Here is a 26,381-nt window from a genome sequence, read left to right on the forward strand (position 1 = left end):
AAGTTTCAGGTTGGTTTTTCCAGACTGTATTAGAGAAAGTACATATTTTTTTTAAACCCTCCGAGGCGCCATGCGGGACCGGTCGCTGCCCGCCTCCCCGAACTGGTACTGCTCCCGCTGCAGCGATGTGAGCCGCGGCGGGCTGCTGGGAGTCGGAACCAAGAACATCATCAGCCTGATTGACGTGTCTGCATCCAGCTGCAGGGTCTCAGGTGAGTCTGCTGGACGTCTCACCTGCACAGGGTCCACACGGGGTTCATCTGGAGTCTCTGTAGCCTTAAAAAAGAAAAGGTTTGACACGCAGGTAGAAACCAATAAATCAGACCAGTCCGCTCAGGTGAGGTGATCACAACACCTGGGGATACTTCAAATTTCCCCTATTTTGCCCAAAGTATTCGCTCACCTGCCTTGCCTCGCATATGAGCTTTAGTGACATCCCATTCTTAATCCATAGGGTTTAATATGACATTGGTCCACCCTTTGCAGCTATAACAGCTTCAGCTCTTCTGGAAAGGCTGTCCACAAGGTGTAGGAGTGTGTTTATGGGGATTTTTGACCATTCTTCCAGAAGTGCATTTGTGAGGTCACACACTGATGTTAGACGAGAAGGCCTGGCTCTCAGTCTCCGTTCTAATTCATCCCAAACGTGTTCTATCGGGTTGAGGTCAGGACTCTGTGCAGGACAGTCAAGTTTTTCCACACCAGACTCTGCCATCCATGTCTTTTTGGACCTTGCTTTGTGCACTGGTGCACCTTCATGCTGGAAGAGGAAGGAGCCATCTCCAAACTGTTCCCATAAAGTTGGGAACATGGAATTGTCCAAAATCTCTTGGTATGCTGAAGCATTCAGAGTTCCTTTTCCTAGAAGTAAGGGGCCAAGCCCAGCTCCTGAAAAACAACCATAATCCCCCTTCCACCAAACTTTACACTTGGCACAATGCAGTCAGACAAGTACCGCTCTCCTGGCAGCCGCCAAACACAGACTCGTCCATCAGATTGCCAGATGGAGAAGCATGATTCATCACTCCGGAGAACGTGCCTCCACTGCTCTAGAGTCCAGTTGTGGCGTGCTTTCCACCACTGCATCTGACACTTTGCATTGCACTTGCTGATTTAATGGCTTAATAATTGTAACCCATTATTAAAACCCATTCCATGAAGCTCTCTACACACTGTTCTTGAGCAAATCTGAAGGCCACATGAAGTTTGGAGGTCTGCAGCGATTGACTCTGCAGAAAGTTGGCGACCTCTGTGCACCATGCTCCTCAGCATCCGCCCACCTCGCTCTGTCAGGTTACATGGCCTATCACTTTGTGGCTGAGTTGCTGTCGTTCCCAATCACTTCCACTTTGTTATAATACTACTGACAGATGACTGTGGAATATTTAGGGGCGAGGAAATTTCACGACTGGACTTGTTGCACAGGTGGCATCCTATCACGGTACCATGCTGGAGTTCACTGAACTCCTGAGAGCGACCCATTATTTCACAAATGTGTGTAGAAACAGTCTGCATGTCTCGGTGCTTGATTTTATACACAATGTGGCCATGGAAGTGATTGGAACACATGATTTTGATTATTTGGATGGGTGAGTGAACACTTTTGGCAATATAGTGTATGTAAGAGAATCTGACTGAGATACTAACCAGTGCTGGAATTAATTGATAAGTAATTAACCAGTTAGTCACAGAAAGTAGTGACATGTGAGAATTATTTTGAGTCACATATGAAACAAAAATACCAAGATTTGCTGCTTCCCTCTGTTTTAAATTATTGTCATTGTAATAATTCTGAGTTTTAGGTTGTGTGTTGAACAAAACTGAACTATCAATCAAAATAATACTGAAATTACAATATGTCAAAGTAACATTTTCCAAACACCGGACCTGCAATTGTTCTATAAATTGAATAATAATGAATAAAAGTGTCACACTGTGCTGTTATAAATGGAGCATTTGGTACAGATGGCAGCAAAAGTTATAATTTTGTTAAAAAAAAACCCCCAAAACAAACAAACAAAAAAAACAAAAAGCAAAAATTCCCACTGAAACTGAGGTTCATATCTATCAAAAATAATCTCAATCTGATTTCTCCTTTGCTTATCGTTCAGTTCTATTTGAAGACTTTACCTTAACTACTGAGGTTGAATAATTCTAGGAACATAAATAATTAAAGTTTTTCTGACATATGTCGATTTGATTTGTGATATAACTCAAGCCTCGGTTCGATATTCACTATAGTGGATTTAAAGCATGTGATGAGGCATTACATCATGAAAAAACATGACACAGCAGTTCAGACGAGCTGCAAAAGTTATAAAATTTAGCTTTTAAATAACAAAACCCGGTGAGTTGAACCACAGCATTCAGCCAGAACCGTGTAGTTTAGCAGCATAAACAGCCTCTGACGGCTTCAATCTGCTCTTATAATAAGTTGTAATTACAGCATCAGGCTCATTATTTAATAGCAACGCCTCATATACCCAAAATTACAGCCTTTGTTTGAAACGTGTCATTTTCAGTTGAAATCAGGTTCAGCTCTGTTGTTTAACACTGTGATGGTAGTTTGTGGCTATTTCCAGACAATATTGAGACTAAATAATTAATCAATCAAAAGGGGTACAACGCTATTATTATAGGACTTTATAATAGATTAAGATTAATCTAAATCAACGCATTAGAGTTTAACACATCTTCACTTTTAGTTCCACTGAGACTCCACAAACACGGGATGCTACTGTTCCCTTAATGCGACTCAGTGATGCTGTTCATTAGCCCTGCTCGTCTGCTTGTTTCAAACCACATGTTCTGGTGTTTGTCGTGCAGATTTTCTGTAAAAACTGAGTCCAGGTTGTCTGATTTGAGATCTATATCTATACAAACTTGTTAACTAATTCGCAATAAAACAAATAAATTAAAAAGGTGCTATTTTGGCTGTTATGCAGCTGCTGTTTGGTTACAGGTGACAATTAACAACCAATCAGCACTGTAGGATAAATGTTGAAAGGTTCTGATTTAATTAAACACATAGAACTATATCTATATATGTCTGTCCCTTACTTTGTTAAGCGCTGTGTGATAACATGTGTTGTAAACTACACAAATAAAATTGAATTAAACATAAAGAGACAAATGTATGACTGCACTTTTTATGTTTGACTTTGTGTTATTCAGAATTTTAATATCAAGAATTAGATTTTTGCTGCAAATCTCAATTATCCTTCTTGCTGATTACTAATAGTCTGTCCAGATAACATGATTTACATCAAGAGATGTTGTTCTCTCAGACTCTTAGAATCTCTTTCTTAGTCACAGAAGACATTTTAGAGATGTTGGTTCAGTATCAGAAGCTCTGTATTCTGTGATTTTTTTTTTATTTTTTTTTTTACCTGTAAAAGCATCTTTGTGTTCCTCAGGTGAGCTTGTGGGCCACAGAGACTTGGTGTCGGGCTTTTCTTTCTGCCACCATGAAGCTCAGAGTCACATCTGTGTCAGCTCCTCCACCGACGGCAGCGTTCGCTTCTGGGACTCGGACAAGAGGACGCTGATCCGAGAACACGAGTCTCATCAGGTGAGTCGGTTTTATTGCTCCGGCGCCCCCTGCAGGACGCCGTCTGCTGTGCCGGTGCCCAGTTTGTTGTCACATTTCTGTGCTCTGTAATGAGACGGGACTCTGGAGAGGGAGTGTGAAGCATCTGAGCTCGACAGGACAGTTTTTATGCTGCAGGCGGATAAAACGAACACGACAGATTTGTGCAGCTCAGCGATTCAGTGTCTCACTAGAGGGCTGTTTTTTAAAACTGTTATCAAGGTGAGAGAGGGCAGCGCTTATTTACTCTCCATTAGTTGCTTCAAATGATGCCTTTAAGCAATAAAGTTTCTGTGGTTTAACCTGAAAAATAAGAGCCATAAACTAATACAGTGACAAGATTCAGCCCTTTTAAATAAAATCCGACTGCCGGCACAACAAAAACGAATCACAAATCAATTAGATACAGCAAACACATTTAATCTCGCTTTCTAATTGTTCATGTCCTACTGCAATGAATGAATTTAGGATTTCTCATGAAGGTAGAATCAACGTAAACCGTCCTCTGAATCATTCTTCCTGACAGAACCCGGTGTCGGCAGTGCACTGGTCGCCTGTGGATAAAAACCTGGTGGTGTCGGGGGATGAGAAAGGCATCGTGGTCTGTCACTGGTTCAACACGGGAGACACCAGCAGCTTCTTCCCCGAGCCGAGGACCATCTTCTGCCTCAGCTGCTCCCCGCACACCTGGAGCTCCGTGGCAGTCGGGTAGGAAGACCGAAGAGCACACGTCGAAAACACGCCGTTTAAAAACTCTAATCTGAACTAAACGTAGGCTTAGGCTGAGTAGGAGTCAAGATAATGTCATTTTAATTGTAGAAGTGATGATTCCTGGTTGTTTCTTTGAGTTCAGATAGCCCAGTCTGTGCTCAAGAGACAGAAAATAGGACTAAAATCATTAAAATGAATAGAACGTGCACCCCTCAGATATGCTGGTTCTACTGTGATGGTGTTATTTTATATAAACAAGAGAGAATTTTACTTTAAATCTGTCCAAACTGATATATTTGACGTCTGTAAAGCAAATTAATCTGTTGGCTGCCTTCAGTTTTGTGAACTGATTCAAGTGAACTTTGTGAATTGTGACATAAGCCATCTGTGTGTGTTATTAGTGATTTATTGTCAAAGTAATTCACTTTTTGATCATCAGTTCACACTGTTTACTCTCCAACAACTTTGGAAAATTGCTTAAAAACACATTAAATTAAAATGGCTGCAGCTCCTGAAATATATCAATTAATAAGACATTGAAAGAAAGAAAAAACATCAGAATCTCTAATGAAAGAAACCTGAAGGACACTAACAAAATACCAACAATAACTGCTTCAGGTTTGGTTCAGATATTTTCAAATTTCACAGTTCTACAGTGAGTTTTTATGAAGTAATGTACATGCAGATCGGAAATAACGATCACATGTATGTGAGGGAATATCAGGACAAAATATAGTTTAACAGTATTTTATTAGAACCTAGTCATAATAACCAATGTTCGACTCGGTAAGTTTGATCATTTACGGTACAAACTGAATTTGAATTGAGTCCATTTTCTTCTTTCAGTACAATAATTAAAGGAATGTGATGTAGAGAAATGAGAACGGTTGAGATGAAGAGGTTTTAACTACTCAAAACCAAACTAAAGCTCACCTCGGTTCCTCTGTGCTCCTTTTCAGGGCCTTTTATCAAAAAACACAAAACTGTAAAATGTCATTTTCTTCCATTTTTATTTTACAAAAAATTTGCATATCTGAAATCTGAGGGTGCCACAAATGTTGAAAGCTGTTTGTGAAGTTCAGTCAAACAACAGATGTCAGTAAAGCGTGACGTCGCTGTCGCAGGTACAAAGACGGGATGATCGTGCTGATCGACGTCAGTAAGAAAGGCGAAGTGATGCATCGTCTCCGCGGACACGACGACGAGATCCACTCGCTGGCCTGGTCACCAGTGGGACGCGAGGACGCTTTGTACAGCCGGTCTGAGGACGGGGAAGGTAGCAGCCTGCAGCCAGTTACAGAAAACCCCCCCACTAATATAGCACAAGTTTGGTGCACAAGAAGTTCCTCTGTGCATCATTTATTTATTTTTTGTGCTCTAGCTACCAACGGGGTGTCTGCAGCGGAGGAGAGCGGCGGCTACCTGGCTTCTGGGAGCAAAGACCAAACTGTGAGGATCTGGAGCACAGCGAGGGGAAAAGGTGATTAGCCCAGACAGACAAACAGAAGGAATCTTGTCATTCATCACCCTGATTCCTGTTGTTACAGGAGTTATAAAGGCTTTAAACATTACATTTGTCACTTACAATAACAGAAAATTGAAGCAGTTTAAGGTATTAACTGAAGACGAGGTTTAGAATTCATCAAATACCGCAGCAGATGAACAAATTCTAAACACATTTCAGGCTCAGTGTAGATTGTTTTGTTGATTTTCATTGCACAGTAGTTACAATAATAGGTTGTTCCTCAGTATCTGCAGGAAACTTTTTAAAATGTATTTAACAAGCAAAAGCCTCTTTAAAGTTAGAATCTCTCCACAAGAAGTGGCAGAAGATAACAAGTTTAAATGAGTTTTACATCAAAATTAAGAGCGTTATCGCTCTATAAAATCATAATTAACAGAAATATGTGACATAAGGATTCAGTAAAGATGATTCAGGACATCTAACGTACATCTGAAGTCACGTAAAGTTGCTTCACATTCATTTAGTGATGAGCAGAAAGCAGGAACAAGTCCTGGGAGTGGAGACAGCAGCTTCCTGAACAGTTTTTTTGGAGCAGATAAAGATCCGTAGATATGAAGGAAGCAGCCCAAGAAGAGTTTTATAAAAAAGAACAAGCCAATAATTGAAGTTAGATTATACAGCTAAAATCCCACTCAGAGAGGAACTTGCTGATCTTTATTAATCGTCTCCGGTTCCTCTTGCAGGTGTTACGACGTTAAAGCTGCCTTATCTGAAGAAACGAGGCTCTGCGGTCGACCCCGGCGTCAAGGAGAGACTCTGGCTTCACGTCCACTGGCCGAAGGGACGGCCGACGCAACTGGTGTCGAGCTGCTTCAGGTGAACCCACATTCTACCGCTCGGAACCTTAAACTCAGCCGGATTAAACACGACTACGGCGGGGCTCGGTCATCTGTCAGGAAGGTCGGGTTGAGTGCAAACAGTCCTGGAAAGAAACGTAACGGCGTAGATGTGGCCTGTGGTTTGCATTTTAACTGTTTTTTATTATTCATTTTCTTAATCAAATACGGGTTTTTATGGCAGATGTTTTCACTATATTGTTATATTGTGATGCAGCTGCAAACTGGAGCTGCTGAAAATAATACTGACGGAGCAAAATAACTCTATTTTAGAGCATTTTATTTTGCAGTAAGCAGAATCGCTGAATCCTCACTAGGGTCGCGGGGGGCTGGAGTCTATCCCAGCTGACTCAGGGTGAAGGCAGGTTCACCTGGACAGGTCACCAGTCTATCACAGGGCTACACTTAGAGACAGACAACCAAGCACACTCACATTCACACCTACGGACAATTTAGAATCACCAATTAACCTCAACATGTTTTTGGACTGTGTGGGAGGAAGCCGGAGAACCCGGAGAGAACCCACGCTGCACGGGGAGAACATGCAAACTCCACACAGAAAGATCCCGGGTGTCTTCATCGGGATGCGAACTGGCGACCCTCTTGCTATGAGGCGATGGTGCTGCCCCGTCACAAAACAAAGATGTTAAAATGTGAAAAGGCCGTTTATAGGCCACAGAGTTTGTTTTCAGCTTCTTCTTTTGCTGTTCTGAGGAGCTTGTGGTTAATAAAATGATTGAAATGATCCGTTCTCTCTCCCCAGCGGTGAGTTGATGATGTGGGACTTGACCAAAGCTGGGAAGCAGAGGTGGACTCTGTTGGGAACGTCCTCAGAGGGTCAGAACCACAGCAGGATCGTCTTCAACGTGAGCTCACTGCAGCTGCCGGAAGGCAAAGAGCTGCTCTTCAGCACCTCCATGGACAGAGAGGTGGGTCCTAAATCCGTCCTTTCTGGTTCGATTTTTGGGATTCGAATCAGGAGTCACGCGTCTCTGATTGGAGCTTCAGCCCTGCTGGCTAAACAGAAAGCCTCTACTTCGCAAAACAGAATATTTTGGTTGAATCAGCTCTTTTAAATCCACATTTTTAAACCTTTCTTTCACAGAGCAGCTCATTGGGAGCAGTAAACTTTGCAGAGCAAAACACTTGTGAAATATTTAGACATTATCTGTTGTAGATTAGAGATGTAACCATAATTGATTTGAGCAATTAATAACATAAAGATGAAAGAGTTTGAACATCTTCTGGTTTCTTCCCTCCTCTGTCACACTAAACTGAACATCTTTGTGGACAAAGCAACACGTTTGTCATGTTGGGAAACGCTGATCGAACGCTCTGACATTTTCCAGACAAAACGCTCTTTAAGGAAAACAACTGACTGGTTAATCGAGACTGAAAATAATCATTAGCTGTAAATGTTTCACCAAATACAGTCTTTAAGTAATAACTGGGAAACCTGCAGCTACAGCCGGCAGCTTAGCACAAAGACTGGAAGTAACCAGAGTTTACTTTTGTTATTTGGGACCCAAAACTTAATTCTTTGAAATATTTTTGGCAGAATTTTGAGAATACATGTTTTCACACCTTCATTTTTTTGATTTTCCCCCTCTTAAAAAAAAAAAAAAAAACATTCTGAGAAGCTATTTTAAGGGTTCAATATCTCCAGAAATAGAACTCCAACAGCCATGAAATTTGGTGAGAACACAGACAGAATAGTTTCCAGCAGATATAAATGATTAAATACTCCAGCAGTGGGCACATTTTTATTTACTGGAACTTAAAAATGGAAAAACAAAGTGCAAAATCTTCAAACAAGGGGCTCCACAACCTGAGACATGAGTGTCACTCTTGTTTTTGGCCTGAAAGTGAATATTTCCCAACATGTGACGACTGTTCGCCTCATCTCCTGACTTGACCTTTCTGCAGATCAAATGCTGGGACTTGGCCTCTCTGGACTGCTGCTGGACTCTGCCCACCCTCGGCGGCTTCGTCTACGCCCTGAGCTTCTCCCCCGTGGGCTCCGGGTGTCTGGCGCTGGGCGTCGGCGACAACATGATCCGGGTTTGGAACACGCTGACCACCCAGAACCAGTACGACACCCGGGCCTTCTGGCAGGGCATCAAGTCGAAGGTCACGGCGGTACGACATCTGAAAGCTTCACGTGATGAAATGTTTACCTCGTTTGCTATTAATGTTGATCTTTGGTTAACCAGTCCATCTAAAATGGTGCCTGACCTACTGTCTAGCTGGTGGTCACAGTTAAGTAGCATTTGAGATTCAAGTGTGAGTACTTGAAATCTATTTTCAGAGCAGTGAGGAGAAAGAAACAACTTAATGACGTTTAGATTTAGTGTCCACTAGTCATGAAGTTGCAGGTTTGACACCAGGATACTCTTTTACATGCACAAGTGTGCAATCTCTGCTAACTGCAAGCACACTGGCAATTTCTGCAAGAACTGCACCTTCTAGTTATTAGCTCAAAGCCTAACAAGCTGGGATATGCAAAAAGAAAAAGAAAAGATTTCATGGTGCTCTGATGCATTTGTGACTAATAAAGGTTTCTCGTGCCCCAGACTCACCTGTTAGCCACCTGCAGCCTTAAAATCCAGGAGACGTTTATAAACTTGCTGTAACTCCGGCTGTGCGTGATCAGTTTTTACATCCTTTAAATTTTACTTCAATCTTCCAGCTTCCATCAGAGTTTTGTGATCGTGACTGAATTATATCAAGCACTGAGCTGTTACTAGTGTCACACATTCTTTGATGAAACAAAAGCAGCCGTTGAGATAAGATGCACTAAGAAACTCTCCGTTTGTTGCAGTTGGCCTGGCACCCGAAAAAAGAAGGATCCTTGTCTTTCGGAACAGACGACGGTAAAGTTGGAATCTACGACGTCTTCTCAAACAAGTAGGATCCTTTATTTACTGTTCCCTCCTCCCACACATACTGTTGACCGTCTACTGTTACCTTTTAATAAATCACCTTATGTGGGGAAACCATTTTAATATCTCAAGAAATAAAACTCCCACAGCCATGAAATTTGGTGAGAAAACAGACTCAATTGGTTCCAACAGATCCAGAGATGGAAAGTGTCCATCAGAGGCCATGTTTTAAAATTCCTGGCCCTTGAATGTTGGAATAAAATACAATATTTTCAAACGAGGGTGGTATTGTGTCCTTAAAAAGTTCCTATAAGTGTACACACACATATGGATGGACTCATATTTCCTATTAAAATACAGTCTTTGGTCGACATTTCAACCACATCTGAGGCTCTAACATCAGTAGAATATGTTGTTGTTCAAATATGACCTGAAAAGGTTCCAGTGTTTTGTTTTTTTTTTTGTTATTTTGGCAAAATGGTGATGTGGACTCATTGGTAGGAGACAAAAACTAGTGAACATAGGAGTCTATATATTGTTATTACATGTGCAAAGTTGCTTCCATGTATTTTAATTTTTCTTATAACAAATAAGTAAACTAAACAAAATCTGGAGCAACAATGTTGTCTGGAATGACACAAACTGACTCATGACTAACGTACAAACTTAAACGTGTGTGTACTTTGAGATATAATCACAGTTTTATGAATAATAAACTACTTTGTGTCTGTTAGACCTCAGTGATGATGTGTTTTCTCAAAAATTCTACAAGAAAACACTTTAAAAATGACGTCCAACATGATTCTCAGCCACAAAAGCAGGATGATTGTTTTGATCTCTGTTGGACTTTGGAAACTTTTCTGAAAGTCAGTTTCTTGTTTTTTGCTGGGAGCCTCGTGGGTTCTTCTCGTAATCCCTCGAGGGCCCCGGAGTCCCATTTCCTCCACGTCGCTTGTCCCCTGACTGGGCATTTGTTCTGCTTCGTCTCCTCACAGGCCTCCTCAGATATCGAGCTCCTATCACCGAAAAACAGTGTACACGTTGGCCTGGGGACCCCCAGTCCCCCCGATGTCATTTGGTAAGTTCTTAATGAACTCTTAGCAACTGCTGAACGCTCTGACCCAGCAAAAACACTGGCAGTGGGACGCCGACAAAAGCGGCGACTCAGCGAAAAAACGCCAAACATCGCCGCACGCCCCCTTGTAATCGACTCGGTAATTGAATGAGCCGAGGAAACACTCACGGCTCACCTCCTTCCACTCGAGCCGCTCGTGGGGAAATCAAGACGCGGGAAGTTAATTTTACCAGCTGTCGGCAGACGACATTTTGATTAGCGTATCACTCACTCGGCGTCGGGGCTGCAAACGTAATTGTTGCCGTGCCAACAATCTGCTGATGGCTCCTAAACGAACAAAAGGAGCCGCTAATTTGTTTACCTGCAGCCCTGGCGCCGGTTCAGTTCGCTTCACGGAGCTCTGATTGGCTGCGATCGCTTACAGGGAGGGTGCAGAGTGAAGCGGGACCAGCTGCTGCCTCCTTCCTCTTCTGTAGAGTCGTCCACATGCTCAGTGAGCAAAGTGAACAGGTTTCATCTCTCCATAACTGTAGGTAGAAGTAGACGAGCAGTAGATGAACAGAGGCGACAACTAAAGTTTTTATAAATGCATGTGTTGAATCTATTTCGCTGATCAAAGCCGTCGATGTCAGCATCACTATCGTTGGGCTTTAAAATGATTTTTCTGTCTCAAATCACCAAATTTTTTAAAAGTAATTTCTGCTCAACCACCTATAATTTGTCTGAAACTTTTCTAGCATAAAGATATTTGTGAAATTTTAGTCTGTTGTGTCAGAAAGTTTGCTAAAACATTTGCTAAAACTTCACAGATTTCCTTTTAAATATCCAAAGTTTTCGATGAAATAAATTTTAATGGTGGGCTGCAAGGTGGCTTCCTCCCACATGTTGAGGTTAATTGGTGATTCTAAATTGTCCGTAGGTGTGAATGTGAGTGTGCTTGGTTGTCTGTCTCTAAGTGTAGCCCTGTGATAGACTGGTGACCTGTCCAGGGTGTCCCCTGCCTTCACCCTGAGTCAGCTGGGATAGACTCCAGTCCCCCCTCGCGACCATAGTGAGGATTAAGCGGTGTATAGATAATGGATGGATGGAAGTTTTAATGGTCGAGCACATCATCTGAGATGGAGCACACATTAAATAAATTAACTTTTTATATGTTTTTCTGCTTGAAGTGACCAATATACTGTCGTCTCCTGCTGTATTACAGACCAACATGGTCATAGCTGAACCAAGAAGAAGTTCTTTTTTGTATTTTTGTGAGATCTGGTTGCAAACTTGCCCCGTAGACAAGCCTGCATCTCTTTAAAAACTGGTTGTAATCAGGCTTTTTTCTACCAGAAAGCATTTAAATTACAAGTATTCAGTGCTTTAGTTAAAATATGAGTGCTGAAGGGTGTCAGTACCATTAGAAAGAGTGCTTAAGATGTAGTTGAACGCTAAACATGTTCCCTAAAATGTAAAAAGCTGGATTTCAATAAGGGTTAAAGACTAAACTCATCCAGCAGCTGATCCAAAAAAAAAATGGAGCAGAAAGAAAAATGTGTGTTTTTGTGTGACGTCCAGGCGCGGCGGGAGGAAAGCCGACGTACAGCCTTTACAGCTGCGCCGGCGAAGGAGTGATTCTGCAGCACGATCCGTCCAAACTGAGTGGAGACGCGTCGGACATCGACCGGCTCATCAGAGACACCAACAACATCAAGGTGGGACACACCTTCATGTCATGATGATGGACGGATCGGGACTGTTTTACCTGCAATCTGTGTCACAAGTGAAGCTGATGTCCCTGCATGTACCCACTGGACTGGTCACTGAAGAATCAATCCAGTTTTCTTCCCAGTAATCCAGGTCAATGCTTCGCCAAAAAGGCAGCTGCACTTAGTTTTTGGTCGCTCAAGATGTTTGATTTCTCATCCAAGACGCTTCACCAGTTCTGGTGGGGAGGTCCAAATATTTAATGTCACCCTCAAATGACTGAAGGTGTTGGGGGTGAAGCTGCCTGGTGAGGAGCCTCAGGACTGCAGTGTAAGTACCTGATACGTTCCAGTTTTGCCTTCAGTCCTCTCTGAACCATCTGTCTTCTGAACAGATGAGGAAATATACAACACCACTTATCAGGTACTTACAGTGCAGTCTTGAGATCCCTCCTCAGGCAGTTTCACCAGATTCCTGCGCTGTTGACACGTCATAAACACCTGAAACTCCACACCAGGCATTTAGAACCGAGGAAACCTCTCGGGTGAAGCGTCTTCAACAAAGTCCAGTTGTCTCCTGATAAAGCATTTAGGACAGGGTTCTCCAACTCCAGTCCTCGTGAGCTACTGTCCTGCAGGTTTTGAACGTTTCCGTTCTGCAACACACCTGCCTCAAATTATCATTAACAATCATTAACAGACTTGTGTAGAACATGACAACAAGCTGTTGGAGATCCATTAATGTGAGTCTGGTGTGTTGCAGCACATAAACATCTAAAACCTGCAGGACAGTAGCTCATGAGGACCGGAGTTGGAGATCCCTGATTTAGGATGTGTTAAACTTTCCAATACAGGCTACACACTAAATAACTTGTGCACAAAGGGATTGCATTTGTGTAGGTGCTGATATGTATTGTCAAAATGCATAAAACCAAGTCACAATCCTACACTGCAGTGTCCAAAGATACACAGCCGCTCAGTCACACTTACATACAGTTTTGTGGTACCAGCTATTTCCTGAAACATCCAACGTTAAAGCTTTTACCACAAATCACACAGAGCAGAGGCCTGGCATTTTCTCTGGCCGCCCGCAGAAAGAAACCAAACCTCCCCGCTTGAAAATCTTCCTTTATCACTCCTTTTCCCCATCAGGAGCAGACAGCACAGAGCCACCACTAGTTACATACGCTTTTAAATGTTTAAAAGTATTTTTTCTGATTTAAATTTTCATGAAGTTTTAAGGATAAACCAGGAATGAGGTAACCTACCCTGCCGCCCATCACACCACTGTCGAGCAGCCTGACACAAAGAGTTTAAATGATGCGTGATAGCAGGCACTGCGATTTCTGCATTCTGTGCCCTCTTAAATCTGTGGAACCCAGCTGTCACCCTCAGTAAAACCCGACCAACACACCCTGGAAACTTAACAGCACAAGTCGGCATATTTCAGGTCGTCCGTGTCGGAGCTTTAATGGAGTCGATAACGTGACGGTTTGTTTTCTGCCGGCTGCTGCATGTAAATAGAGGTGATTTAAACGGGGTTGTTAAGGTGAGCTCTGCTTCCCAACAGCACAAGCTGTCTCCACACACCGACCTCAGCTGGAAGCCAGATGGGAAAGTTGTCGCCATCGGCAACGAGGACGGGTGAGTGAACGTCCGGTGGGAGTCCAGCGAGGAACCAACTGTCCGCTGACAGTGTGCCGTCTTTAGGCTACAGAATAATGAATTTCGTCCTGCGTGAACTTTTGCACTCTATTATCTGGGCCACATTCTGGGTTTCTGATTGGATGTCGCACCGACTCATCCGAGCACCTGAACCAGACAGCAGAATGTAAAAAGACAGCTTAGATTGAAAATAGAATTTAATAAACACGATGTGTTACACAGGTGCATCTCACATAAATAAATCAATTTTTAAAAAGACATGTTATGAGCTGTAAGCTGTTGTCATCTAAATTACAACAAACAAAAAAGGCTTGAAAATTTTCGGTTTATGTGTAATGAGTCTAGAATATAAACAGTTTTCACTTAAAGCAACATCTGATGAAAAAATATTGACATTTTTCCACCATGTTCTGATTATATGAGATGCATCTGGAACAGCAGCAACGTTTGAACGTCTGTGTGAGATTGTAGATGTGAAGCATCAAAGTTTCACTCATCTACTGTTTATTTTTTGAAAACAATTATGTTTTATAAAGCTGAAACCCCTCAAAAGCCCTGGCTCTCTACCTGCCAGTGACTGAAAATCAAAGTCAGAAGGGAAAGAGTCTATTATTTCCCTTAGGCGCTCTCAGAGTGGCAGATTTTTAAGAACTAGTCTGGTTGCATCTCATCCTGTTTTCCTGGTTTCTTGTCTCCTTTTATTATAAATCTCTGACCGCCTCCTCTGTGCTGCAGGTGCATCGACGTGTATCAGGCTCCCAGTCTGAAGCTTCTTTGCAGCATCCAGCAGCACCACAAGATCATCAACACGCTACGGTGGCATCACGAGCACAGTTCCCCTCCGGAGCTGCACGGCCTGCTGGCGTCGGGCTCCAGCAACGCCACCGTCTTCGTGCACGATCTCCACTCCGTGATAGGTGGGAGGAACGCTCTGCAGTGTTCGGCCTCTGCAGGGAAATTCATTGCAGTTTCTACGTTACTCGTGCGAGCTTGATTCTGCAAAAAAATTGTCTTTTTTTGCAGCTGACGTGTTTGTGTTTTACTGATTTGACTGCTTGTCGGTTCCCTGTCATGGTTTACTGAGACACTAGAGGAAACTTAAGCTTTTCTTTTAAAATATCTGCCCTGAAAAACTTCCGCCGGGAGCTCAAGTCAAATAAAATGAAAGTTTGGCTTCATAAACTAAACTTTATGCAAAAATGGTAGCATCCAACTGACTAACTTTAACTTGAAGTTGGTTTATACTCAGGAGTGTGTCATACTGGGCTTGAAAATTTTAATTTAACTTCAATTTAGAGATAAAAGTTTTGAGAACCTTTGCGTTTTCTAGCGGTTAATTTTACTGTTTATTTGGAGAAAAACTGTCTGTTTTTGAATATTACAGAATGTTTCTTTGTTAAAAAACTGCCAAGAATTCCATTTTTTCCACGATTTTGTTAATTACCAGCAGATGATAAAATTAGCTGCTTCGTCAAATAGCAGCTTGGCAGGTTGTTACAACTTTCTCAGTAACCAAAGCCCCAATGTTAAACCTTTTTCCAACTATTGACTTTTATAAGAATGTTTTTTTTCTCTGCAGACAAGTTGAACATCCCGTTTGTTTTGCACTTTTCTACACAAAAGTTTCAAAATGTAAGAAATCATCGTCTAAAGAAGACTTTAATGGTTCCTGGTTTTTCCTCCTGTGCAGAGAATCCTCCAGATAGCCCCGTGGTTCTGACCGAACCGTACCGCCGCCTGTCCGGACACACGGCTAAAATCACCAACATGGCCTGGAGCCCTCACCACAGCGCCCGGCTGGTCACCGTCTCCTACGACGGCACCGCTCAGGTCAGCACTGCACAAAAAAAACACCGTCCTCGCTATGAGACCAGCGTGTTTTGTAGGTAGACGGCGAAAAAAACAGTATGACGTCAATGTGAAGCTGCAACAGAAGCACAAACTGTAAAACAGAAATCAATACGCAAGTTAGACACGATATAAGTATGAAGTCACAGCTGTGCTAGCTACCAATTAAATAATGAACTAAAGGGTTTAATGTGTTCTATATTTGGTTTCTTGTGACTAAGGCCATGTTTACACGTAGCCGGGTATTTACAAAAATGGATCTAAAAAACAACATTGTTCACACCAGATCGTTGTTCGTTTACACAAACCCACATAAATATGTCATTAAGAGCTGCTATGAGCTGCCAAACCTATAGGGGGCAGTGTAATGAGAAGCGCAAAGCCATGCTAGTCAATCAGAATCCTGGAAGAAACACAACAGCGAATAGCACGAATTACTTACTGTTGCTTCAACGATAATGGCGCAAGGGTCGTTTGTTTGGACCGACAGAGAAGCTCCTCCACATAATAGAACATTGCTGGATGTAAATGCAAACAGGCCAAAAGCGTTGCACAAACATAGAAACAAGCAGCGCTTTAACAGCATCCATTTCTATCACAGCAGCCAAACTGTAAACATGGTCGCACACATATGACGCTGATGACTCTTTTGTCGCACACTGTGACGCCAAACTCAGTCTCCTTCTGTTTACATGCAAACGTAAAGACGAAGTTTTTCCGAATCTCCACTTTGGCCGGAGTTTTCAGATGTGATCGCTTTTGGTGACTTGTAGTTTCGTTTACATGTAAGCCAAAGGCCCGTTGAAATATCACTGTTTTTGCTACGTGTAAACGGGGCCTTAAACGCCAAATGAATAAAATACTAACAGACGAGTCGAGTCCAAGGCAGCAACGTGGGAAAATAAACACTACTGACCAAGCAGTAGGGGGCGCTGTAGCACATGAAACTCAGAATCAACCCCAAAACTGCAGAACGTCTGGAACCTGTTTGTTTTTTTACACATTTTCTAAGCTCTAAAATGACGATGGTTCCTTGGTTTTGTTCCGTTCAGGTGTGGGACGTGTTGGAAGAGGCGGCCGTCTCCAACTACCGCGGCCACGTCGGCTACCTGCTGAGTGTCGACTGGTCGCCAGTGGACCCGGACGTGGTCTGGACCGGAGGGAAGGACTTCACCGTGCAGGAATGGAGCGTCTCCAAGCAGGAGTTCACCAAGCCGCCAAAAGGTGAGCGTCTGGTAAGAACCGCCAGAACGCCTCGAGAACAACCGGCCTGTTTGTGTAACCGTCTGCGTGTTTGTCCTCTCAGGGAAGAAGATGGTGGATCTGAAGGAGAAGATGAAAGCCAACCCCAAGCAGAAGAGGAAGAACAAGAAGGCGAGCGGAGGAGCAGCGCCGGCGGACGTGAACGGAGAGACGGTTCTGGGAGGAGAGAAGGTGGCGGGGCCGGGTCAGGATCTGTCCGCTGAGGATGAGGAGGATGAAGTCAGCTCCACCAACAGCCCGGTACCTGCTGCAGGTAGCAGCAGAGTTATATCTGATGTAAAATCAGCAGGAACATCTGCTCCGACAACTCCGATTGGCTCGAAGCTTTTTTTATTATAAACTATCAATATTCAGAATGGTATCTGTTAAATTTTAGCTCAACGTATAAAACATCACGGTAACAGTGCTGCCTGCTGACCCACTTTCAGCACGTTTTTATTGCACATTGTAATTCAGGTCGTGTTAGAATGACAGTCAGATCTCAGAAACATTTAAAGATAAAAAGCCTGAAATTCTCCCGGTTGTTTCTCATCATGTCGTTGATTCAGAATCTCCGATATCGAACAAGTAGATGAAATAGTCTCTGATTACGGGTGAGTTGAATTTTTAAAAGTGAAAAAGCACATTAACAAAAGACTAATAATACAGAAGTCAGCAGCTGATGGTTTCTGAGCCACACATAGCTGCAGGTCACTTTAATCCAAAACCAAACATGTAGAATACTGTTTATGTTTGTGTTTATTGTGAAATATTTGATCAAGAATGTTCTTTTCTTAGAACTTTTTGAACTGATTGAGCAGATTTGACAAGTTGCACCACAAAGGTAAAATATTCAAGGTAGAGAGTTCAATCCAAGTAATAAATATAACTAAGAAAGAGTCATTTACCGACTTTGTAGGCTTATTTAATATACTTACTGAATTCATGAACTTATTGAAAGATTTGTTTGAAGGTAAACTGTTGAGCAGTTTAAATTTCTGAATTCAGACTTGAAGGCCACATTTCTTCTTTCTTTTTCTTCTTTTTTAAAAAAAAAAAATATATATCCACTCAGCTATAATCAGACATCATTTGATCTACTTGTCCAGTTTCACAGATTCTGAATCAATAACATGATGAGAAATAACAGTGAAGATTTCAGGCTTTTAGCTTAAATGGTTTGTGAGATATCGTCGCTCAAAGTTTAAAAAATAAAATAAAAAACTACAAAAATTCAAACCATATTTGAGATATGAAGCCAAAAGGTCACAGATATCTTTCTGCATATCTACAGTTTGTGATAAAAGAAATTTCAGGCAAATCAGAGACAGTGGAGCAGATTTTTTTCCTGAAGACTTGATGGTTTAAGAATCCCTGCTGCTGCCTTTGTGTCAAGACTCAAAATTAATTCTCTTTTTTTTTTTTTCAGCCACTTTTGAGATGCAAAGAAAATCATCTGCTGCTGTAAAGAGTAAAGACAAACCAGGTATGTACTGTAATGAATTAAAAAATAAACACAAATGCATATTTCTGTCCGTCATTGTGTGACTTTGTGTGTTTGTGTCTACGTTCAGACGTGACCTTGCTGAAGAAGAAGAAGCCTCGCTCCATGCTGCCGCTCAGCACGTCCATGGACCACCGGCCCAAAGAGGAGCTGCTGCAGGACTGCATCACTCTGGCTTCTGTCAGGCACGGCGACGGTGAGACGATATTTGGTTTATCGTCTAAAAAAAACTAAGAAAGATAACTTCTAATACATATACACACACCAATAAATGACAAATCCCTTCTCAAGCCCTTGAAATCTTCTACTGCTGGCGACATCAAACCAAATTCAAACCAGAAAAGCAGCTTTTTTCAGCCCCTAAACTGTGAAGGTTATTCTGGTAGATTAATCATAGCAACTGGACTTGCTTGAGTTCCATGAAGATGTTCCACCTCTCATCCAAAAAGCTTCATCAGTTCTGACTGACGAGTTGGGAGTTCCAGATACTTATATCCTAAGGAGCCATGAACACCTGAGTTTCAGTTTCAGTTGGGGTTTGTTGCTCCTCCCCCTCGTTATGTGAGTCGTTAGTGCTCCCCTGCCACAGAGGGGTTCGTTAGGGTCTTTTGTGGCTAGGTGGATGTGGTTTCATCTTCATGGGGAGAGATCTTAGGACTGAACTGTAAACAGGTGAGAGATGATGCCTCAGACCTCCACCTCTGTTAAGTGATGGTCTTATTAGTTTGACGCTTCTTTCACCCCTCTCTCAAACCATCTGTCCTTCCTGGCCAGCATCTGTACGTTGTTGTCTTCGAATGAGTGTCCTTTGTCCTTATCATGCAGGTGGACTGCTGAGTCCTGTCCTGAGAAGCTGGCTCTTGTGGAGCGGTTGTTTTGTCTCCCTGATGTACAGGTCTGGGCATTCCTCGCTGCACTGGACTGCGTACAACACGTTGCTTTGTTTTTGTCTCGGTGTCTTGTCCTGAGGGTGAACCAGTTTCTGTCTCAGGGTGTTGGTGGGTTTGAAGTGTAATCGAATGTTGTGTTTGTTGAAACAGAAACTCAGGTGTTAATGGCTCCTTTAGGATATAAGTATCTGGAACTCCCAACTAGTCAGTCAGAATGGATGAAGCCTCTTGGATGAGAGGTGAAACGTCTTCAAGAAACTCAAGCAAGTCCAGTTGCTACGATTAATCGACCAGAATAACCATCACCTGGATGACTGAGAATCTTCACAGACATAAACTGTGAAAGATAAAACCTTTGTAACCTGGCCGTCTACTACCATATATATAATGAGATTTTTATACCTCCTTGCTGTTTATTGTTACATGTGCGTCTCATATAATTAGAATTAGGTGGAAAAAGTTCATTCATGAGAAGACATTTCTCAAAGTGAAAGTTAAACATATTCTAGACTCGTTATACATAAATTGAACTTAACTCAACCTCTGAGTTATATTTACTGCTTTTACTTTTGTATTTTATGATTTTTAACAGTTTTTTTTGTGCTTTATTTTTAACATTAAAGCAAATGTGTCGCATAAAAGGTGCTATACACATATTATTCTCACTATTATTGTTGTCATAACATGGATGAGTTAGACTAGTTAACAGGTAATTAGACGGTAACGGGAGCTGAGCTATGTCATGAGCTGTACACCATCTGTTGCCTTGGTAACACACAAAGTCATGATGCAGGGAGGAGCCGAGAAGGTGCGACTGTACGTCCCCTGAGGTGGTCTATGATTGGCTGTAATTCCCCAGATTCACCTGCTGCTTGAGGACGAGGAGCAGCATATCAGCACATTAACATCTGCACCGTCACCCATGAGGGGAGATAAATGATGCTGCCAATGTCAGAAGAAATCATAACACCTTAACACCAACTATTAGATCGCCTACTATCAGACAGTAATATAAGTTAACGACTGACCAGCTGGATATTTTTGGTTTAGTTACAAGCAAATCCAGGTTTTCTTATGAAACGCCACGTGAACTGGTTTGCTGACCGGTTGTGTGTCTGGATCCCAGCAGCTCCTGCCGGCTGCGTCCCAGGTCAGGGAGACCACGTCCACCTGGGCCTGTTCGCCGACAGAGCGGCTCTGCAGCGCATGTTCCAGGCAGAAGGTACGTCTGTTGTTTGTCTTTCTTCAGCCTGGAATAACAATTATTGAATTTTTGAAGATACGATTATCCACACTTTGTGATGCTGGGAGTACTGAGGACAGATGTCTCCGTATCAGTCACTGCTGACAGCAGTTTCTGAAGCAGTTTGCTGGAGAAGCTAACCAACAGAAATATAAATCAGATGCTGCTGCCTTTGCGTCTCTGACTGTTCGATTAAAAGACTAAGCATCACTCACACACACTCCCTGGATTAGAGATCTTAGGCACGTTTTGCAGGTAGAAGAAGTTCGATCCACTTTGATCGGATCGTCTGGCACGTTTGATAATGTCCTGCAGCTGCTAATCTCACACGTCAAATCCTGCAAACTCAATATAACTTCTTAAGGATGATTGTTTTGAGACTTGAGTGTTGCTCAGATATGCAGAGAGATGGATAGACAGCAAGATAGATGACCAAATAAGGAAAATAATGCAGAGATCATGCAATTAATGTACAAATCGTTCTGGTTGAAGAAATAAGGTGCAAACTTGCTGGTATTTGCAATTAAAAAAAGAAAGTCATAAAAAATTCTCTCTTATTTTTCTGGTGTTTAGCAAACAGAAATAATTCTGGTCATCCTAACTGACCTGAAACAGGAAGAGTTTAGTCTGATTTAATGTCAGAGAGTGACAAAAAAACGAAAAGATTGTGTTTTTGTACAGTGTATGTAAACTTGTGAATACACTGGTGGTAGTTCAATATGGTAGCAGCTTGTTGAGCTGTACAGTCGTGCAAATGGTTCAGTAAGGGACGTTTATGTGTCTTTTAAAGAGAAAATGTCCAAAAACCGTTCAGCTTTCGGAACAAGCCTTGAGTAGAGAGGAGCAGTCATCCATTCTGCCGTCTGTGTTGGTTTTCAGAGGACGGCCACGTGGAGGCCGGTCACTTCGACTCCGTCGTGTACCTGCGGCTGTGGAGCGGCGACCTGGAGGGGGCGCTGCAGCTTGCCACCGAGAAAGGAGAGCTCAGTGATCACCTGCTGTCCGTGGCTCCCATGGGTAAAGACTCAGACGCTGATTCAGGCTTTGCTTCTGGGTTTCAAAGCAGGGAAATAACCTCTGTTCCGCTGTGTTTGTTTGTCCAGCCGGGTTCCAGGTTTGGAGGCGGACGGTCGAGGCCTTCGTCAAGCAGCTGTGTCTGCAGGAGCAGTACCTGAAGGCAGCGTCCCACCTGCTGTCCATCAACAAGCTGTACGAGGCCGTCGACCTGCTGCGCTCTCACAGACTCTACAGGTTTGTCTCCTTTTGTTTCTAACGGGCTGATTTTCTGTCTTTGTTCTGCTCGTATAACTGCCCATTGTGAGGCAGCTTTTGTTTGCTTTGCACCAAGAATCCTAAAAATCTAATTGCCTGACCGTTTTGAGAGGTGTTTTGGGGGCTTTTTCTTTTTGTTTTTTTGCCAACACAACAGACCTTCCTGTGTTTTATTTCAGGGAGGCCATCGCTCTGGTCAAAGCCCGGCTGCCGGCAGACGAGCCCGTCCTGAAGGAGCTGTACACCTGCTGGGCTGCCGTGCTGGAGAAGGACGGACATTTCTCTGCAGCTGCTAAATGGTCAGAACCGGGAGGATTAAAGGAGCCTCATCTGGCAGAAGTACCGCCTTTTTGTCGACATTAATATGGCTTCCCATGTTTGTGACCTCGTCTTGCAGTTACCTGGCGGCGGGCGCCAGCTTCGATGCAGCCAAAGTCATCTCCAGGAAGAACGACGTCCCGTCCCTGAGCGCGGCGGCCGGTCTCGCGAGGATCTCTGGAGAGGCCGATCTGGCTCAATCGCTGGCGCTGCGATGCGCTAAAGACCTGGCAGCCGCTCAGGACTGGGTCGGAGCTCAGCAGGTTCTGAGCTCACAGGACAGCCTGCTGGTCAGTAGCGTAGATAAGGTTTTCCTCCCAGAATGTACAGATCACTCATCTAGAAGTATGAAATGACATCAAATGGGAAGGTTTTAAAACCAGAATCACTTCCACCCTGCAGGTCCACAGGCTGCACCTCTGCGTCGCCGAGATGCTGACGTCGGCGCTGGTCGACTCCGATGAGGTCGTCTCTCCGGCGTCCTCGACTCATTCGTGGGCGTCAGCGGGCGAACGTGGTGTCGGCATCCTGACCCGAGTCAGGGACGTGTGGAGGCAGCAGTTCGGCGACTCGCAAAACTTGGCGGGACGTGGCGGCTTCGGAGCGCTTCTGCAGGAGCTGAAGTCCATCGAGAGCCCAACGCCGTCCGCCAACATTCCCCTCAGACAGGTACTGACCAGCTGTGTTAGAAAGGCTCAGCGGTGAAAGTTAGAGCACATTTAAAACCAATAAATACTGATTCTCTGAACCTCAAAACAAGTCAGTCTTTTAAAAGTTGCCAAAATGAAACTGTAAAAACAGAAGTAAGGATTGGATTTTCAACTTTTTGAGTTCTGTTGAGGAAAATCTAAGCTTTAAAATTTAAAAATTCTCCAAAAACAAACCGTTTGCTCTAGCCAAATTCTGTTACAAAAATAAAAATAAATAAATAAAAATTTTGAGCTTCATGGCTCGACGGAAAAGCCGTGAGTGACTCAGCTGTGACAAACGGTGACATGACAAAAATTCAGACTTCTCAGCTGAACTGCAGGCAGAATGTGGCAAATAAAATGTAGGCAGTATCATGTCACATTTGTCCAGTGTTTGTAACAGCACTTAAATTATTACACGTTCCAGGCTTTTTACAATTTTGTAAAATGCAAGATTACAGAAATTCAACTTTCTTTTTACGTAATGATTCATGACATTCTTACTGTCATACTGAACAAAAGACATTTCTGGACATGGGGCTTTACATTGCAGAGCCCACAGTGAATAAAAATGTGGCTAAAAACACCCACAAACTGTTCACAGGATCAACAAAAGCAATAAACACTTTTCTTGAACGTGTCTCCGTCTTCAGATCCTGCTGTGTTCGTCCCTCCACTTGGCCCGAGCCGTGCTCAGCTGGCTGCTGGACGACGACGAGCAGCTGATGAAGGAGCTCTGGCAGACGCTGGTTTGGCTGAAAGACGCCGAACGCTTCAGCGTCTCCGCGCGACTCTGCAGGCTGCTGTTTCCTGACGGTGCGTCGGATTTTCTCATCCAGCGGTCGTTCCTGCAACACACGTTTTTCACCATTTCACCCTCTAAATGCTCTTTTGCAGGACTCTGGGACTGAAAATATTATCAAAGTGTGTGTTCAGTGGATTTGTGTTAGTAGATTTGGCGACACCCAGTGGTCATTGGTGGTTTATCAGTTTGGAAAGAAGGAATTTTAAAGGGGAATAACTCCTGATTCATGATTTAGGAACTCAGCTGCTTTTATGAAGTAAATCAATCAGCAGCAGTTGTGATAGTTGGTTTTATCCGGTAATTTATCATCAAAAATCATTATTTCTACCTGATTTTATTTTCTTAAATGTGAGGATTTGCTGCTTTTCTACTAAATAACATTGTAAAGTGAATGTCTTTGGCCTTTGAACTGCTTGTTGAAGTTGTGATCGGAGTGATTTTGGTCTAATCTGCAATTTTCACACACGTTGAATTGAAAATTGTTAATATCTGCAGTAAAACTCACACTAGTCATGTCTTTACCTTTCTGTCTTTGTTTTCAGGTGACTTCAGTGTTTGTTCCAGGAATCCTTCCCAAAGGCTTCATCTCTCAGAAGAAGCCAAAGCTGCTGCCGGCAGCCTGCAGGCTTTAGTCTCCTACCACCGTCTGTACGAGTTCTGGTGGAACTCAGCAGGCGGCCACAACACCCACAATGGACTTTCCCGTCCTGAAGACGAGCTGAAGGACAGCGTGGAGGACGGAGGTCCATCGGAGGGAGCAGAGAAGCTCCATCCGGCCACTGGGAGGTTCGATGAACCGGAATTTGACCCATCGCTGCTTCTGTCGGAGCCTCACGCTGCCTGCCAGGCCTCGCAGAGAGCCATGAAGGAGATCCAGGAGCGTCTGGGCGCCATGGTGCTGCAGCACAGCCGGGCTCAGGGAGGGCGGCCGGACGACGGGGAGGTGCCGGACATCCAGAGCTCTGCTGAGGGCGTCCAACGGTGAGGGCTCTGTCAAGTTTCTGATCTTTGTCTGGATGATCTGAACAAGACTAACTGGAAGATTTACACAGTAGTTATGGATGTTTGTAGGACTTTTCTTTAAACACCGTTTGAAATTAGATGCCTTGACTCAACTAGTGGATGGATCGCAGTGACATTCGTGTTTCTTCCAGAACAAATACTCATAGGTGACTGTTGCAGAAATACTGCCATTATTCCCACGACTTTAAATATTAAAACGTTCATAAATTTGACATTGTGTGCCACATAGAGAGTAAGAGTCTGTGCACAAATGCTTTCACAGGGAACAGAAACTCAGGAATTCATTTTCGTTGGACAGCGTGCAAAATTCTGCAAGTTTAACCCAAAGCAACATGACAAAGTTGTACATTAATGAATCTTCTCACTGTAACTCTGTTCATCTGTTTCTGATCTTTACTGGAGCTCTGAACACATTAGGATTCATTTTTGTTGGAAACGAATGAACCTGTAAGCGGCTGATCACGTAAATGTCACCGGATGAGGATTAGTGGCTGGTTTTAGCTTCTTCTCCTGATGTCAAGCGTCTGTGTTTCTTCTCCTCAGTTCTGATGACCAGGAGACTCTGCTGTCTTTGTCCACCAAGATGTCCGGCTACCAGAAGGAGCTGGCCGAGCTGCCCGACACGATCACGGTACAAATCCTGACACAACAGATCATAAAATGAGGAAGGAGCAGTTTCACATCTTTTGACATGGCCAGAAATCGAAGATGATCTCCAGTCTGCTGTTGTTTCATTCCCAGTTTTAGAGTAAACACATCTATCACTCTGAAATCACATTTAGCGTCACAGGAGCTGCTTTAGTTGAACTCTGTAGTTGCAGCTAGAACCTGACAGAAACCAATTCTGCATCATTTTTCAATACATTTGCCTTAGTTATTAGATAAGAATTGGACTTTTGCATTGAACACCTCACAGATTCAAAGTTGCAGAACACATAGATCAGATTCTTCTGCGCCATCCAACCATGACTTGTGTGCGTTCCAGATGTATCCTCACCCAGACGTGGTGGAGTGCTGCCTGGTTCTGCTGCATCTCGGCAGGTCTTCACCGTCTCTGTCCGACTCCCTCCAACGAGAGGCCAAAGATCTGCTCCGGAAGTACGGGACGAGTCCGTCTGTCCTGAAAGCCTCCCAGAGATTCCTGGCCTGACCGATTTGCCCACAAACTGAAAGAAGCACTTGACCTGTACAGACGTTTGTTGAATAAAATGAACCTTTTGACTACAAAGTGTGACGGAACATCTGGAGTTGGTTTGATTCTGAAAATCTCAGTTAAGCTTCATCTTTAAAATGTCATCCCGTTGCAAACTGCTCAGTGTTTTCTACATGTGCTTGTTAGTCACTAGTCTGGAGAAATGACCTTTTAAAGCAACTTAACTAAATTATTGCTCATTTATCAGACTAGAACACCACATATTTTACTTCTAGCTTCTGACAGCTGTTTTACAACATTTCAGTCCGACTGTCGTCTCATTTTGTTCTGAAACAGACGGCTTCAAAACTTGTTTTCTGGTTTTGTTTGACCAGCATTTAAAAACACAGAAATTACAAGACAGATACTTCTCATATTTAAAAA

General features: G+C 43.2%; 1 protein-coding gene across 1 annotated transcript; it reads left to right on the forward strand.

Annotated features, from left to right (window-relative positions):
• On the forward strand, positions 1-26,044 carry gemin5 (gem (nuclear organelle) associated protein 5). The gene is made up of 28 exons (XM_008276459.1): positions 1-212; positions 3,417-3,571; positions 4,116-4,297; positions 5,425-5,576; positions 5,682-5,780; positions 6,509-6,641; positions 7,425-7,590; positions 8,588-8,800; positions 9,483-9,568; positions 10,539-10,621; positions 12,179-12,315; positions 13,877-13,950; positions 14,707-14,888; positions 15,662-15,801; positions 16,872-17,043; positions 17,126-17,335; positions 18,491-18,547; positions 18,636-18,761; positions 20,585-20,677; positions 21,578-21,715; positions 21,802-21,949; positions 22,150-22,269; positions 22,368-22,578; positions 22,691-22,957; positions 23,631-23,793; positions 24,325-24,763; positions 25,349-25,436; positions 25,791-26,044. Exons 1-28 carry the CDS (start codon positions 71-73, stop codon positions 25,953-25,955), a joined length of 4,341 nt encoding a protein of 1,446 aa, XP_008274681.1. The 5' UTR covers positions 1-70; the 3' UTR covers positions 25,956-26,044.
• Positions 26,045-26,381: the final 337 nt, after the last annotated feature.

This window comes from Stegastes partitus, unplaced genomic scaffold (genome assembly GCF_000690725.1).
Source record: "Stegastes partitus isolate 25-593 unplaced genomic scaffold, Stegastes_partitus-1.0.2 Scaffold73, whole genome shotgun sequence".
Classification (NCBI taxonomy): Eukaryota; Metazoa; Chordata; class Actinopteri; family Pomacentridae; genus Stegastes; species Stegastes partitus.

What these genes read in the sequence shown, in the direction of transcription:
- gemin5 (XM_008276459.1), top strand. Translation starts at nt 71, where the DNA reads ATGCGGGACCGGTCGCTGCCCGCCTCCCCGAACTGGTACTGCTCCCGC. An exon ending in TACGACGTCTTCTCAAACAA is followed by an intron (nt 9,569 to 10,538) that starts GTAGGATCCTTT and finishes GTCTCCTCACAG; the next exon opens with GCCTCCTCAGATATCGAGCT. An exon ending in CAGGCTGCTGTTTCCTGACG is followed by an intron (nt 23,794 to 24,324) that starts GTGCGTCGGATT and finishes CTTTGTTTTCAG; the next exon opens with GTGACTTCAGTGTTTGTTCC.